The 15,253-nt window shown below is 37.7% G+C and overlaps 1 protein-coding gene across 1 annotated transcript; it reads right to left on the bottom strand.

Moving 5' to 3' along the window:
• Positions 1-449: 449 nt before the first annotated feature.
• Positions 450-14,968, bottom strand: LOC112045036 (calpain-7). Its single transcript, XM_024081084.2, has 12 exons — positions 14,644-14,968; positions 13,745-13,887; positions 13,252-13,378; positions 12,160-12,482; positions 11,355-11,531; positions 10,343-10,489; positions 9,340-9,567; positions 8,527-8,771; positions 7,476-7,675; positions 6,236-6,441; positions 5,052-5,284; positions 450-4,054 (listed from the first exon to the last, which is right to left on the bottom strand). Exons 1-12 carry the CDS (start codon positions 14,852-14,854, stop codon positions 3,910-3,912), a joined length of 2,385 nt encoding a protein of 794 aa, XP_023936852.1. The 5' UTR covers positions 14,855-14,968; the 3' UTR covers positions 450-3,909.
• Positions 14,969-15,253: the final 285 nt, after the last annotated feature.

Here is a 15,253-nt window from a genome sequence, read left to right as displayed (position 1 = left end):
CACTATGTACGTCTCAATACTAACGCCTGAAAAGTGAAAGGTGTGCAACCAAGGAGCAGCAGGCCGAGGCATGCGCGCCCGCCAACTTGCGCATGGGTGTGCACGCTGTTGTGCGTTGAATGAAAGGTGCGCAGAATAGGTTGCGCACAAAAACGTAACGCGTAACAGATTGCAAAAATCAAACTGAAATATAATTACTTAATAATGTCTGGCCGCTCAGAGATTCTGACAGGTCGTGATCGGTGATCGGTAAATCGTGAATTGGTGTGTACGATGTTGTTGAACTGCGCTGTTTCAAGGTTATTCCAACTGTTTGTGTTTGTAGTGATGAGACGAAAAACGAGGCAATTGAAATTGAATATCTTTGTCTCATTCGATCACGACCTGTCAGAAACGCAATCTCTGAGCGGCCGGATATTGTGCACACAGGGACAAATGAAACTAGGGGGTAGTATCAAAACTATTTAATAACGCTCCATAAAATTCTTTACCATAAATTCTTTACAATAAAGACCGGTGTAAACCTGACAAGGCTTTCGGCTGAAACGGCGTTAACTATTATTGATATTAGCGTTAAAATAGTCGAAAAAAAAGTTAAGTTTCGTCGACTCTCGGACATTATATGCCTTGTCAAAGGAACTCCGGTCCTATGACTGTCACATCACTTTCGCCTGATACACTTATACCTAAAGCTATAAGCTATATAAACTAAAGCATCAGAATTATTGAATATTGGAAAAAGCAAGTAAAACTGGTGGTGGCTGGTGGGCTGGTGGGAGGCTTCGGCCGTGGCTAGTTACCACCCTACCGGCAAAGACGTACCGCCAAGCGATTTAGCGTTCCGGTATGATGTCGTGTAGAAACCGAAAGGAGTGTCGATTTTCATCCTTCTCCTAACAAGTTAGCCCGTTTCCATCTTACACTGCATCATCACTTACTATCAGGTGAGATTGTAGTCAAGGGCTAACTTGTAAAAAAAAAAAAAAAAAAACTAATATCGAATATCTATTGTTTTACTTTGAAATGGAATACGTAATATGTAACTTTTTATTCTTTCTTTACAAGTTAGCCCTTGACTACAATCTCACCAGCAGGTTAAATCACTATCTTTGACGTATGCTAGTTGACATATACGAAATTGAGATTCTATGTAACAAATGTCATCCGTTGCTTACTGGTGGATGTCTGGTGGATGTCACACAGTAGGTAGATGATATTTTGTCAATTGATTTGATGTTTATTTTAATAGGTTGATAATAAAGGCCAGAACTGTGAATAGGCCAGATTGTCATAATTATTATTGACGTGTAATAGTGATCGTTAGTCATTATCACCCTAAGCCCCGCCAACCCAAATTGTAACAGGTAGGTCCAAATTCCATATCGCCTCTTTTATAACGAGGAGGTAAATCCTTAAAATATGCTGATATAGTCCTTTTCATGAAAGAAGTCCCCCAGATGCGGCGCTAATGTATTAATGTCGCTCATTGTCATTTGTGTAAGGCGTTGTCAATTTTAGTTCAGGTTTTAACTGCGAGACTTCTATCATGAAAAGGACTCTACGAGAAGCTACTTACGCTACAGAGTAAGTATCTCAAGCGATAGTGAAAGTCAGTCAAAAACATCTTTAAAATACAATATCATATCAATATCACAGTGCGATAGACCAGGAGCTAGTATAGGAGCAAACAGGAGAAAGATTAGTCATTACAATACAATTATCTTCACGTTATAAAAAGCAGTGTTTACAATATTGTGCGATGTTATTAAAAACGTAATAGTAAATATAAATATTAACTAAATGGACCTTAATAGTTCGACAGTTAAAAGGTTTTTGAGGTCTAAGGTTCAATCCCCACTATTGAGACTATGAGTATTATAGTAACCTAATAGTTTGGCTAATTAAAGTAGAACCCGCCCGCCAAATTAAAAAATATCGAAGTAAATTCTCAAAATTAAAGTGCAAATATAGGATTAACTGAGTTTAATACTTATAATATGGGTAGTAATGTATTCACAAACAAAAAAAATAATTTAAACAAATTATGAAAACGCATGTTTTTTTAATTTGTTTAAATATTTTTTCAAATTTGGCGGGTGATTCCAGACCTTACTTTCATTAGCCAAACTCTAATTACTACTGCCCCAAACTTCTATAAAAAAATCCATATTCAAAAAGGCATACATAATTAAAAAAACAAATAATAACGTATTGATTTAGAGACATGGACGGATGGAAATATATTAAGTAAATATTTTTTATATAATAAAAATCTTTTTTGCACTAAACTGTTACTGAAAAACGAGAATGTATAAAAATAGGCAAACAGGCGTTAATTGAATTTAATGTACTTTACAGATTTCAGGAAACATCTTAACCGTTGGACTATTGAGGTTTAAATTCGAATTTGAATTAATTTAAGCGCTGAATTAAAATTATATAATTTTATTGTAATATTATATGGATTCACTTTAACGTACACATATATTTTCTTCTATTTATAATTTCACAATATAAAAATTTAACAAAAAATCTTTTTATATAAAGTTACAAAAAAAAATATAAATGCATAATGTTCGGTATACAGTGATATTAAACGCTAAATAAGCAAGCAACAAAGTATGTGTAAACTAACCTCGTATATCCGAACATAATTAATTCTTAATAATAATGTAATTGATGTCTTTAAATAAACAAAAATAATAATTAAAACCACGTGACATAAAATAGAACGTGCCACGTGATATTTCAACAATGTTTTTGAATACATTGAGACTTTTCAAATAATAATATTTTGTAAATACAAAAATGTGTTCGTCTCTTAGACTAAGTTTAGGTAGGAGTTCTCAAATAATAAATACTAAATCATAATTCGTCATAAAATATGTCTTCTTTATGTGATATTTCGATAAACAAGGTCACTAAAACTTTTAAAGGGGCCATTCTTAAATTGTGTTGCAAGCATTTTATAATTTACTAGCGGACGCCCGCTACTTCGTCCGCCTGAAATTTCAATACAAATCCCTCGGTAACTATGGATTATTCCGGGATGATAAGTAGCGTGTTAATCCAGATTAAAATCTATTTTCATTCCAAATTTCAGCTAAATCGGTTCAGTAGTTGCGCCGTTAAAGACAAAGTAACACACATTCATACAAACTTTCGCGTTTAAAATATTAGTAGGATTCTTCCTCTCTCACCTTCCTTGAAAGCCTAGAGTGAGATAATTATCTACGTTGATCATTACATATCGCCATCTTCTTCGTCATAAGGATGAAAGAGAGAGCGATATGTTCAATTTCGCCGCTATTGGTCGACAATTTATCTTTCTGTCACACCAGATTTACCGTTGACAATTGCTAGGACGATTGTATATGTCACCGTTAGATTGTAAAATAGTTTTTAATCTCACTCGTGATATTATAATCTGGCGTCATATTGTGAACTGAAAATACTGATTGCAATTTAACTTGTTATTTTTCGGTATATCATCTATACTAATATTATAAAGCTAAAGAGTTTGTTTGTTTGTTTGATTGATTGAACGCGCTTATCTCAGGAACTACTGATCCGATTTGAAAAATTCTTTCAGTATTAGATAGCCCATTTATCGAGGAAGGCTATAGGCTAATATATATTATCGCCGTATTCCTACAGTAACGGGAACCACGCGGGTATAACCGCGCGGCGTCAGTAATCTATATTTATACGAAACGATGTATGCATTATTTGTGACTATAACCACAAACATACTATATTATCCTGCTTTATTCATTCCCATTATTACAACATAATGACATAATTTAAGAACGGCCCCAAGTTGTACATAGTTAGTTGATCTCTTGGCCTACAAGACTAGTTGCAGTTCCTCAGATGACAAGTGTCCACCTTTCTCCTGCCAGCCCGCACCTAGCTGCGGGGCTCGCATGTGATCTCGCAAGTGGACTTGAGCTCCAAGAAGAATGGACCTTCCTGAGCCGGATAGAACGTGGACGGAGTCAATATGTACTTACCTGCGGGCAGATTGCGTAGTTCTAGAACTACAAAGCCCGATCTGAAAAAATACATTGTTACAGTTAGGAGAGCCTGCGATAGCCAGACTTACCTCATGATTTGACATGACATGATATGACATGATATTTTTTACAAGTTAGCCCTTGACCACAATCTCACCTGTTGGTAAGTGATGATGTAATCTAAGATGGTAGCGGACAAACTTGTTAGTAGGAAGACAATTGACACCCCTTTAGTTTTCTACACGGCATCGTACCGGAACGCTAAACTGCTTGGCGGTACGTCTTTGTCGGTAGGGTGGTAACTAACCTGGACCAATTCAGAAAACCTCAATCGGCCCAGCCAGGGATCCGTCTTGTAAATCCACCTCGCATACCACTGCGCCACTGAGGCCGTCAAAAGACATGACATGACATGACATAACATGAAACGACATGACATGACACGACATGACATGACATGAAATGACATGACATGACATAAAATAACATCACATGATATGACATGAAATATGCGTAACATGACGTGACATGACATACGAATAACATGACATGAAATGGCATGACATGATATGACATGACTTGATAATTCATGAAGGCTGAAAGTTAGGCAGCTCACGCTCCTATCTAAGATTATTTAACCCTAGTATTCAACCCTAGCGTCGACTGCCATCTGGTACTGCTTGGGCCCCTTGAGTTGCGCAACCAATAAGCACGGGTTGCGCGACCCCGACAACGTACGATGGGGTAACCCTAACATGAAATAATAACCAGACATGAAGGCATAAGGTTTTGTAATAAATCCCTTACCTATAAGCGCCAGATGATTCTCTGAGGAAAGGTGCAGTAACACTGGGATCGTCGAGGGATTCAACCCTAGCGTCGACTCCCATCTGGTACTGCTTGGGCCCCTTGAGTTGCGCAACCAATTAGCACGGGTTGCGCGACCCCGACAACGTCACTAGGTACGATGGGGTAACCCTAACATGGCATAATAACCAGACATGAAGGTATAAGGTTTTGTAATAAATCCCTTACCTATAAGCTCCGGAAGATTCTCTGAGGAAAGGTGCAGTGACACTGGGATCGTCGAGGGATTCAACCCTAGCGTCGACTCCCATCTGGTACTGCTTGGGCCCCTTGAGTTGCGCAACCAGGTGGCATGGGTTGCGAGATTCCGGCACTGTCACTATGAACTTCGGGTTGTTGGGGTACGTTTGGCGATGGTTCTCGCAACCGCCCGCCGTTGGGCCCGACCATTCGCCTTTTATCTGTTGGAATAACAGTTATGGAATAACAGATGATGGCAAATACACAAGGTAACACTATCATAATCATCACCGGAACGATCACTTTACTACTACAGTCCTACCCTCTAACTACACTAATGATCAAGGATATCTTGATGCTGATACTATTAGATGGAAACAAGGATAAACTATCGTGTGGCAGGGAGTCAAGCACAAGCGGATCTCGGACTTGCAACCGATGGCAGTAGGGTTAAGGGATCACTTTAAAACCAGTTAACACTCCCCTTCTCCGCTCGGGTCCCAGCCAACTAACAATGCAAAGGCTGAACGATAACTCGCTCAATTCATTGTTTCACTATCTACTCTACCACTAACCGAACCGGCTCGACTTATCTCAAGTGCCTAACTGAATTAACCTGAGAGCTACCGCCTACAGTTCTCTCTGCGATCGTCAACTGACAGATGTCCACAGAATAACTGACAGACAAGCGACGCGTACTCTTTGACATTTCAAACAGATATCGGTGCCTAATTAGTTACTTTAATTAACGTTAGATGACGCTATAATTATTCTAATCCTCCGATATGTATCTTTATTATAAAAGTTTATGTTTCTTTGTCAAATATTGCAACTAACTTTTAAATCTGTAGTGCCCAACACGAAATTTTTTATAAATTTTTAGTTCTGACGATTCCCATCCAAACTGAAGTGGGGCTTTTCTAAAAAACCTTCACCATCATCCTTATCATCATTATCAACAGATGAACGTCTACAGTTGGACGTAGGCAGCTTGTAAATATTTCCATAGATATCCGAGACCATGGTCTCGAGCCGTAAGCGTCCAGCTGCTCCCTGTAACCTGATTAGACTGACTAGACCTGGTCACCAATGGTCCTGGTCACCAATGGTCAATGACCTGGTCACTAGACTGGTCTTCTCATACCGTTCAAGTCTGACATAACTCCACTCACCGTTCTAGTGTACGGGTAGGGGTCGATCTTGGCCATGGAGAAGGGGCACGTGGCGTACGCGCGCAGGGTGTAGAAGATGGTGCGGCTCTTCTCGTATTGCGACACGACCAGCGTGTAGCGGTCGGCGCTGGAGTCGCCCACGATCAGCTTGCACAGGTAGTGCGGGCTGTTTATGCGGATGCCGTCGATGAAAGGCGGCGGGTCGTCTGGAAAATATTATTCAATTCAAGATGGTTTCAAACAAGCCAGCGAGTGGAACCCGGTGGTAGAAGCAAACCGAGAGGGCGCCGCGAAAAATCTAACAGCAAAAACGATGTCGTGAGTGTGGTTTACCTAAACAGACAAAAACGCGAGGTTGTTAAAAAAGAAAAAGAACTAGAAAGAGGGTAGATCGATTCTGCCCCTAACAGCTGATATCAACTTCGCATCTGGTGCAACTGGGTCGAAATATCGACATTTAAAATCGTCGTTTTATCGTGGTATGTACCCGTTTAAATAAATAATATTCATTTATTCAATTCAGTTCATTTAATTGCACATTGCATATAAGCTGGCAGTCCCAATGCTGCTTTTTTCCAAAATCTTGGTCCTGCTTCTCATTTCTACCACAGAAAAGCAAGACGTTGTTTAACTATAAGCCAAGATTGCGCACCAAGAGATAACGAAATAATCATAAGCTTGAAATGAAACTATACTCCAATAGCGTGAGAATTTGTTGTAGCGAAAGTCGTCTATCTGTAGCCTCAATATGCGCGCCAAGAGAAAATAAGATTTCAAGGAAATAGCATAAATATTGCTCTCTTTTGTTGCTAAGTTTTGTTCGTTAGTTAAGTTAACTTTTGTTGGAATGAAAGTTAGCTCATTATATTTTGGCCTACTGGTGGCATTACCTATAGACAATGGTCAACAACGTACAAAGATATTCACAGGGGTACTATAGTCTGCGTCCATTCTTGTAGACGAGTGATTTTACCTATAGACCAGAATCTACATCGATACTTACAGATACAGGGTTAATATATCCTGCATCCTTTTTTGTACTGCAACAGCGTGAGACCTTGTTGTAGCGAAAGTCGTTTATCTGTATTCTATAGGCTAAAGATGCGCGCCAAGAGAAAATGAGATTTTAAGAAAATAACATAAATATTGGTCACTTTCGTTGCTATGGAATGAAAATTAACTTGTTATCTTTTGGCCTATTACCCATAGACAATGGTCAACGACGTACGAAGATACTCACAGGGGTAGTATATCCTGCGTCCGTTCTTGTAGACGAGTAGGGTGATGTACTCCTTGTTGTCGCGGAAGTCGTCTATCTGAGTGATGTGTCTCGTCAACAACAGCCACACGGCGCCTTTCCCCTGCACGTGCAGAGTGAACTGCGGGTTCTCGCCGATGTTGTACGCGTCCTTGACGGGGCCGTTGCCGGCGTCCCATTTCCTGCACAACAATATTTTTCTCATGATCGTCTTCATAATCTACTAGTACTACTAGGTACTATTCAACATCATCATTAACAACCCATATTCGGCTCACTGTTAAGAACAAGTCCCCTTTTAGATGAGAGGGTTTAGACTAATAGGTGGGTTTAGACCACCACGCTGGCCTATTGCGTATTGGCAGACTTCACACGTCGAAAATTAAGACAATTGCAAGTATGCAGGATTCTTCGCGACGTTTTTCCTTCATAATTTCAGACACTATTGATACTTAATCCGGACCGGCCTCCGAATCGGGCACAGGTTATATCCACTGGGCTATCACATATCTCAGGTACTATTAATATAATGAAAATTGGTGAGACTTCACGTACAACGGCCAATCACATGGCCAAGTGCGGAAACGACCCAGAAGGAAGAAAATGGGCGAGACTTGAGGATCCTTCAAGGATTCAAATCCCTTAACTTTAAGAATTATTGACCGCATTCCATTCTATTGAAATATCTCAATAGACTTGATGATCCCATTAGTAACCAACCTCTAACAAAAACTTTTTAAAAACGAAGTTACTGATGCAGTATTTGGGATTTTTGAACAGCTCTTCGGATCTTGATGGAATCATTGAGCACTCAAATTGCAGTGACTAACAGATCCTATTAAAAACCATTTGGGACATAAAAATAATATAATAAAGTATGCATTTGGAACCTTGGCCATACCATTAAGATCAATAAGATCATACCAGTAGATCGCAGACACTTGGGATTCTATTAAGTACCGTTTCGGGCAATAATATTTTCCTAATCATGTGTCATATAGTAAACCCTAAAAAAAATACATTATTGACTTACTGATGAATGCAGTAAGTATTCTTGAACAGCTCCGGGTTCCAGTTCAAGTAGAACACGTCGAAGAACTTGAGAATGCTCGCGTAGTCGATCCAAAAGACCCCATTGTCGTACTGCGCCGCGCTGTCGGGGTCGTAGTTCAGCTGCCCGCGGAGACTCGACGTCCAGTGCACCGTGTCCAGCTCGCTGTAGTTCCCGCGCCAGCGCAGGTGGGACCAGGGGTTCTTGAGCTTCAGCAGCTTCACTCCCTACACCAATTGTTGTATACCATTAGATATGGCACTATCACCACAGAATACATATGTACATGTACAGAAGATTCACTCCGCAACGTCATTTAAATAGATAGCGACTCTCGCTACAACACAATACGGCGCAATTCAGTTCGTACAAAATTAATAGCCTACCGTTTTTATATCTTTTATTTTTTATCTTTTCTGATAAACTGCGCGTTGAAACTGAGGCAAACAAGGTCACCCAATTAGCGTAATTTCATAAAGTCACATAAACAACGAGAATCACTTTAGCATAATAATATTTAAATATTGCCAACAATGCCAAGTTCTGTGTTGCAATCTTTAAAACTGGCAGACACCTTTCTCAGACAATTTAAACGTTTTATTCCATTAGGGTACTACTATTAGGGTAGAGCTTCAATTCACAGACAATTCAAGTCAATTTTTTTTTGTATGTAGGTACGAGTATGTTATTTGATTACTCCAAGACTACTATGAATATATATATATATATATATTTTTTGTTTAAAAGATATTGATCCTTTGCAAATTATTATAATTATTATTGCTCAAGCCTTACATTGACAAGTCGCACATCCAACACAGCGTACGCATGCGTGGCCACGAGCCCCGTGCGCTCGGCGTCCGCGTCGCTCAACGGTCCCGTGGCCACGGTAGCCAGCACCTCGCCTCGCTCCAAGCGACTGCGTATCGTCTCGTACAGAGCGTCTCCGTTGAAATCCGCCTCGCCGTCACGTATGGCGCACCGCTCCGGTATCCAACCCGTTAGTGCGTGCAAATCTATGTTCTACGTAAAAGCAAACGAACTCATTAATTCATTCACTCGCTCACTCACTCACTCAATCATCGGTAATTCATACACTCATTCGTTTATTCTTCTGCTGTACAAAATTCATTCATTCGTTCTTCTATTCATTGATCTGGCCAGTTTCTTCATTGCAAGTAACAGTCAAAGTAACGTCATAAATCAAAAGTGACGGTCTTATTCAATGAAAAATAAAGTCTTCTTTTTTACTTACTACTTTTACTGTTACTTTAGCTTTACATGAAGAAACTGGCTGTTAGCCATTCATTGAATTATTATATGGAAGATATCACCAAATAATAGATTTTAATAGAATCACCAAATTAGAATTACTATGGATAACAATGCTTCTTTTCTAGAACACTACAAAAGATTCAAAAGTGGTGAATTTAGAGCCTTTTCCCCATTCATTCTCATCATTAACACTGGACATAAGCCTCTTGTTTGGCCTTCCAAACACCACATTTTTGAGCAGCCACTGTACAAAAGTTCCCTGCTATCAGCTAAAATTCTTCGATCCAGCAAGTAGATGGTGGATCAGTCATTCCAGCACCATGGAACCCCAACATACATATATTTAAAGCCTTTTGAAAGGTATCTATACTATAATTTTACTAGTCTTAGAGCATTTTTAAAATATTTAAGAGGACTATATTTTTACTAGTTTTAGAGCATTTCTAAAATATTTAAGAGGACTATATTTTTACTAGTTTTAGAGCATTTTTAAAATAATGAAAAAAACTATATTTTTACTTACACTGTTAGAGCCAGGGAAGTCGTAACCTCCCATCACTTTCATGTACGCCTTCTCCAACAGCGACACCCAGAACTCATTCTTATTGCTCGAGTAGGAGCACAGCAGTCTTCCGTGTTTGCTATAGGGGAGTCGATCGTCGATTATTATCTAGACAAGTAAAAACTAAATTAATGAAAAAAAAACTAAGATAAAAACCGGTCAAGTGCGTTTCCGGCCACGCGAAGTGTAGGGATCCGTAGATTAAATTGGCACTTTAATCAATTATAATGCACAAAAATACCAATTGCGATACCCCGTATCATGGAATAGAAAATAAATATATCATTCTCACTTTTTCTGAGTTAACTTGCTCATGCTTAGCTTTTTGTGCTCAGAGTATTTTTTTTATGTTGGTCGACTATAACTCTTCAAACATCAATCGCTACTTAGTTATATTTTTCCTTCTAATTTCATTAATTTCATTAATTCTACATAATTATGCGAATATTTCACGCACCTATAAACAACCGTTTAGCCAGGACAGCAATAGAGAAAACACAATGTTAGATTTGCAAAAACAAAAATACATTATTTTTATGGTACTCAGGTGCATAATAACCCTACTGTATGGTCTGTAGATTACTTTTATTCCAATATTTCCATCAATATAAATCTCAGATTACATTCTATAGGATATGCCCTAGAGGTTACCCCTCTGTCAAAAATATATGATCATGATCAATAGTGTTCATACACACTGCATCTATAATCAATGTTCTATTGTGTTAAAATTACATGTGTGTGTATTAAGATTTAAAATTTATAGTTGTGTGTAGTGTAACAGGATATTATATTTATTGATGTTAAATATTTTCGATTTGTGAGTTTACCTTATTCCCCTCAAAAATTGTCAATTTTGTTGGCAGATTTGAGGGTGATACAAGTCCAATAAAAGGTAATTGGTCTGAGATATCAATAGATAAGACTGTGGTACATACAGCTAAGAGTATAATAATGTGCTTAAAATGCTCACCTTTCGTCTAACACCATTGAGGTGTAACTTCACCATATATTTGCCAAAGGGATTGTACACGGGCTGCTTGTTTTTGTTCTTGGGGTATATGATGGAGGTGATTATCTTCTTGTTGAACCGTCTCTCGTACAATGCGCTCACTGCCAGCGAAGCTACAAATGAGCAGTCTGATACAATCTGGAAGGAAATTTGATTCGTTTAAAGAACCTAAATACATATAATATATATACTAAAATAATTAAAAAAAATATACTATTTATATAAAAAAAAAAAAAAGTATGTATGTGTGTATCTGCGTATCCTGTAAATTTCAGACATAGTGAGCCCAGCATGTGTCACCAACATAAAGTCTTTACCATCAGGTGAGATTGTAGTCAAGGGCCAACTTGTATATAAAAAAACATATCTTGCAAAGCGAAAAATATTGTTGTCGACCAATAGTGCAGCATCCAAAGTTTTGTTTCCTCTTTCATCCCATCATATCCAAATATAGGGATATTTTTATTTTATTCCGTTATTTTGTTATATATTACAATACTAGCTGACGCCGCGCGGTTAAACATGCGTGGTTCCCGTTCCCGTAGGAATACGGAGATAATATATAGCCTGTGGCCTTCCTCGATAAATGGCCTAACTAACACTGAAAGAATTCTTCAAATCAGATCAGTAGTTCCTGAGATTAGCGCGTTCAATCAAACAAACAAACAAACTCTTCGGCTTTATAATATTAGTTTAGATTTCATTGACGCATGTTGGACCCACTTAATCTTATTCAAAGATTAAGAAAATGTCTCTCAAAACTTACAGTCTGTTTTATACTGAAGCAGTCGACATGATCTCCGACAATCATTTTAGGGTCACTGGACACTTCGTGTGGTCGAATCCAACCATCAAACTCTGCTGCCTGTTTCGAAGATAACTTCAGTTCACTGGCCCTGTCTTCAAAGGGCAGAGCGTACTGGAACTTCTCCGATAGATCAATGTCCATGAACGGTAAGAAACAATTGTTGTTTATATTGGAGGTCATACGTAAGACTTCTTTTTCCTCTTGTGTGTACACTTGTTTGCCGGTCACTTTTAAGTGAACACTCTGTTCTCTTTGCAGTTGGGCCCTGTTTGGAGACATTGCTGCAGAAAGTGATAAAATCGCTGTATGAAATTCATAAACAGTTTTTTGACGGATTCCGCGGCGCAGTGGTATGCGAGGTAGATTTACAAGACGGAGGTCCTGGGTTCGAGTTCGGGAGTATTATTTATTATATCTTATTAACACACAATACTGTGAATTTGAATAATGTGCTTCAATTTATGAACTCTAAATTGAAAAAAAAAATGAAAACAACATTCTTCAAAGGAGTGGCAAAATCTAGATGAAGACTATGCCATAGGCCAGCCTGTAATTGCTCAACTGTATATTTCAAATTTTAATACTAACACATACATAACTATTTCTGTTTGAATAATATGACTATAGGTGATGACTGCAAATACCTAATACTTGTCACTTATAACCCTAATAAGAACAGCATATTGTAGGTATGTATGTCCCTAGAAGAAGTTTTCATATGAGGTACACTATCTGCTTGATACATTATCATCATCATCATCATCCATACAACATAATATTATAAATATAAAAGTATGTCTGTCTGTCTGTTACTTTTGTTATTTTAATAAAATTTTGTATAGACATAAGTTGGACATTGGAGCTGTACATAGGCTATATCCCTGAAAAATCTATGGTTCCAGCAGGATTTGTAAAACACAGAATTCCAAGTAAACAGAGTCACAGGCATCTACTAGTGGCTGGGCTCACTACTAACTGTAGGTGTGGTGTATCATATAAATTTAAATAAACAATAAAATTAAGGCTTACTTTATTATATAGGCTACATACCAGGTTGTTGAGGGTCTCTAATGGATAATATGTCCAATTTTTTAATGCCCTTTATTTCCTCTGCTCTGTCTAAAGCCTGTACTGCTAAACCTTTTATCCTTGAACTGATCTCTGGTTCATTGAATTTCTAAAAGAAATTATCTACATTTTATCCATTTTTGGGGCTACACAAAAAATTCTAAGATAACCTTCTGAATAGATGGCAATTGGCAAGTTCTGCTGCAGGCAGATCTAGACAATCTAAGGCCCCTCACCCATGGCGCGCATTTGCTAAACGCGCGACTGCATCGCTACAAAAAGTCGCTGTGGGCCAGGGGCCTAAGGTCTCTGATGTTTCAACAGTACAAAACAGGACTCGTTCCTGTAGGGGTACGCAGTAAAAACAAAGTCCTTCCAGTTACTATTACCCTTGCTTCTTTCATTCTCATTAATCAGTTTGGTGTTAAAAATTAAATGATAAGCCCTAGAACAAAGAAGTTAAAAATGTACTCACAACACTAACAGCTAATTCCACTGCCTGGGTGTAAAGCTGCAGCGCCAAGTCTTTCAGATTCTCCTCATCTGCATCAAGCGCTTGTTGCATGAGGAAGTAGCATTTTTGCAACACCCTTTCGCTTTCTTCTTGTTGGGCTCTATCTGTAAATAGTAACCAACCCTTAGTGACCAATCACTACATGCCCCCCCATCCGCGCGGACTATCGGGAGTGTTACGAACAAAGTTGACAAACTATAGTGCCTGTTTATGAAAACAGGTATGCAATCTGAAATGAAATACTGCTAATTTTTTTTTCTCTTTTTGATTTTTTTTTTTTGGTTATTTATATACTTAGTATAGTTAATAATAATAATCAGTGTAAACCTAACTGTGGTTACGTTGCATAATAGTTACGCTTAATTTCAAAATAAATAAATAAAAAAATTATTTATCACTTTTGTTTTAGGTAATTTAATTATTTCCTCACTGATGGACCTAAATTACACCACTATCTACTTACTTGAATGATAATTTTTGACTAGTTTTTTATAATTGTATACGATCATAACCATGTTGGTTATGATCTATACAATTATGATAAAAAATTAATAATAAAAATTCAAAAAAAAAATTATAAGTATATCAAATTTTTACAACACAACATACATAACATATAGTGTCTACCGTGTAATGTAGAACAATAACCAACAACACTAAGATTATGATATGACAAACGGGGAAACCTCTTTTTATCAAATACTAAATGTACTTACATGCATAAAAAACAATTTACAAAAGCAAATGTGTATGTAACAAGCATCATTGTAATGCAATAAAAATTGGTTGATAATTATAAACAAAAATCCAATGAGTCATCACATACTATAAACTTTTAAAATAAATAATTTATGGAATACCTTTTTGTTCCTCCAAGAAGGTGGCCCTTTTCATATACTCCTTCACCTTCTCCCGGAGATCTACTTGTTTTTCCGGCGATACGTGACTGCAAACCCTGTCGAGAAGTCTTGCAGCCGTTCGGTAACATTCTACCGCTTTTTCTACTTCTCCTGCTTGATCGAAAGAAACAGCTAAGGATGCCGCCTCTGTGGCATTCGCAAAGTCAGCCATTTTACAACAAATTTCTTTTTATTTTGGAATCAAAATTATATCCATTCATGATTTTTAAACCAAAACAAAAAGGGTAGGTTCTTCACAACTTTACAAACACAGATGACAAATTTTACAAAAACTAAAAAGTCATAAATAAAACACAAACGTCAACGTCAAGTCAAAAATGTGCACCACAGACAAAGTCAAAATGCAAGTTAAGTTAAAATGCACCAAATCCTTAGACCATTAAAAAGAATGGACTTGTTTCGCACCCAAATTCACCAACAAAAAAGTCTGTCGTTTTTTGAGGGGGGCGAGGTAAACTTACACATCGAAAACATTTAACACCATTAATATCCATATAAATTTATTCATTCGTATTAGATAATGTACTACATACTTACTTTAAGGTGATAC

This window comes from Bicyclus anynana, chromosome 14 (assembly GCF_947172395.1).
Source record: "Bicyclus anynana chromosome 14, ilBicAnyn1.1, whole genome shotgun sequence".
NCBI classification, from domain to species: Eukaryota; Metazoa; Arthropoda; class Insecta; order Lepidoptera; family Nymphalidae; genus Bicyclus; species Bicyclus anynana.
The sequence above is the reverse complement of the archived record's forward strand: the minus strand, read 5'-3'. Positions and strand labels throughout refer to the sequence as shown.

Bases quoted from the DNA above. Each gene is read 5' to 3' on its own strand.
- LOC112045036 (XM_024081084.2), bottom strand. From the start codon at position 14,854: ATGGCTGACTTTGCGAATGCCACAGAGGCGGCATCCTTAGCTGTTTCT. The intron at 11,532-12,159 runs GTAAGTTTTGAG...ATTTCCTTCCAG, and splicing joins GCTTCAGTATAAAACAGACT to ATTGTATCAGACTGCTCATT. The intron at 8,772-9,339 runs GTAAGGCTTGAG...CAATTGGTGTAG, and splicing joins TGGATGTGCGACTTGTCAAT to GGAGTGAAGCTGCTGAAGCT.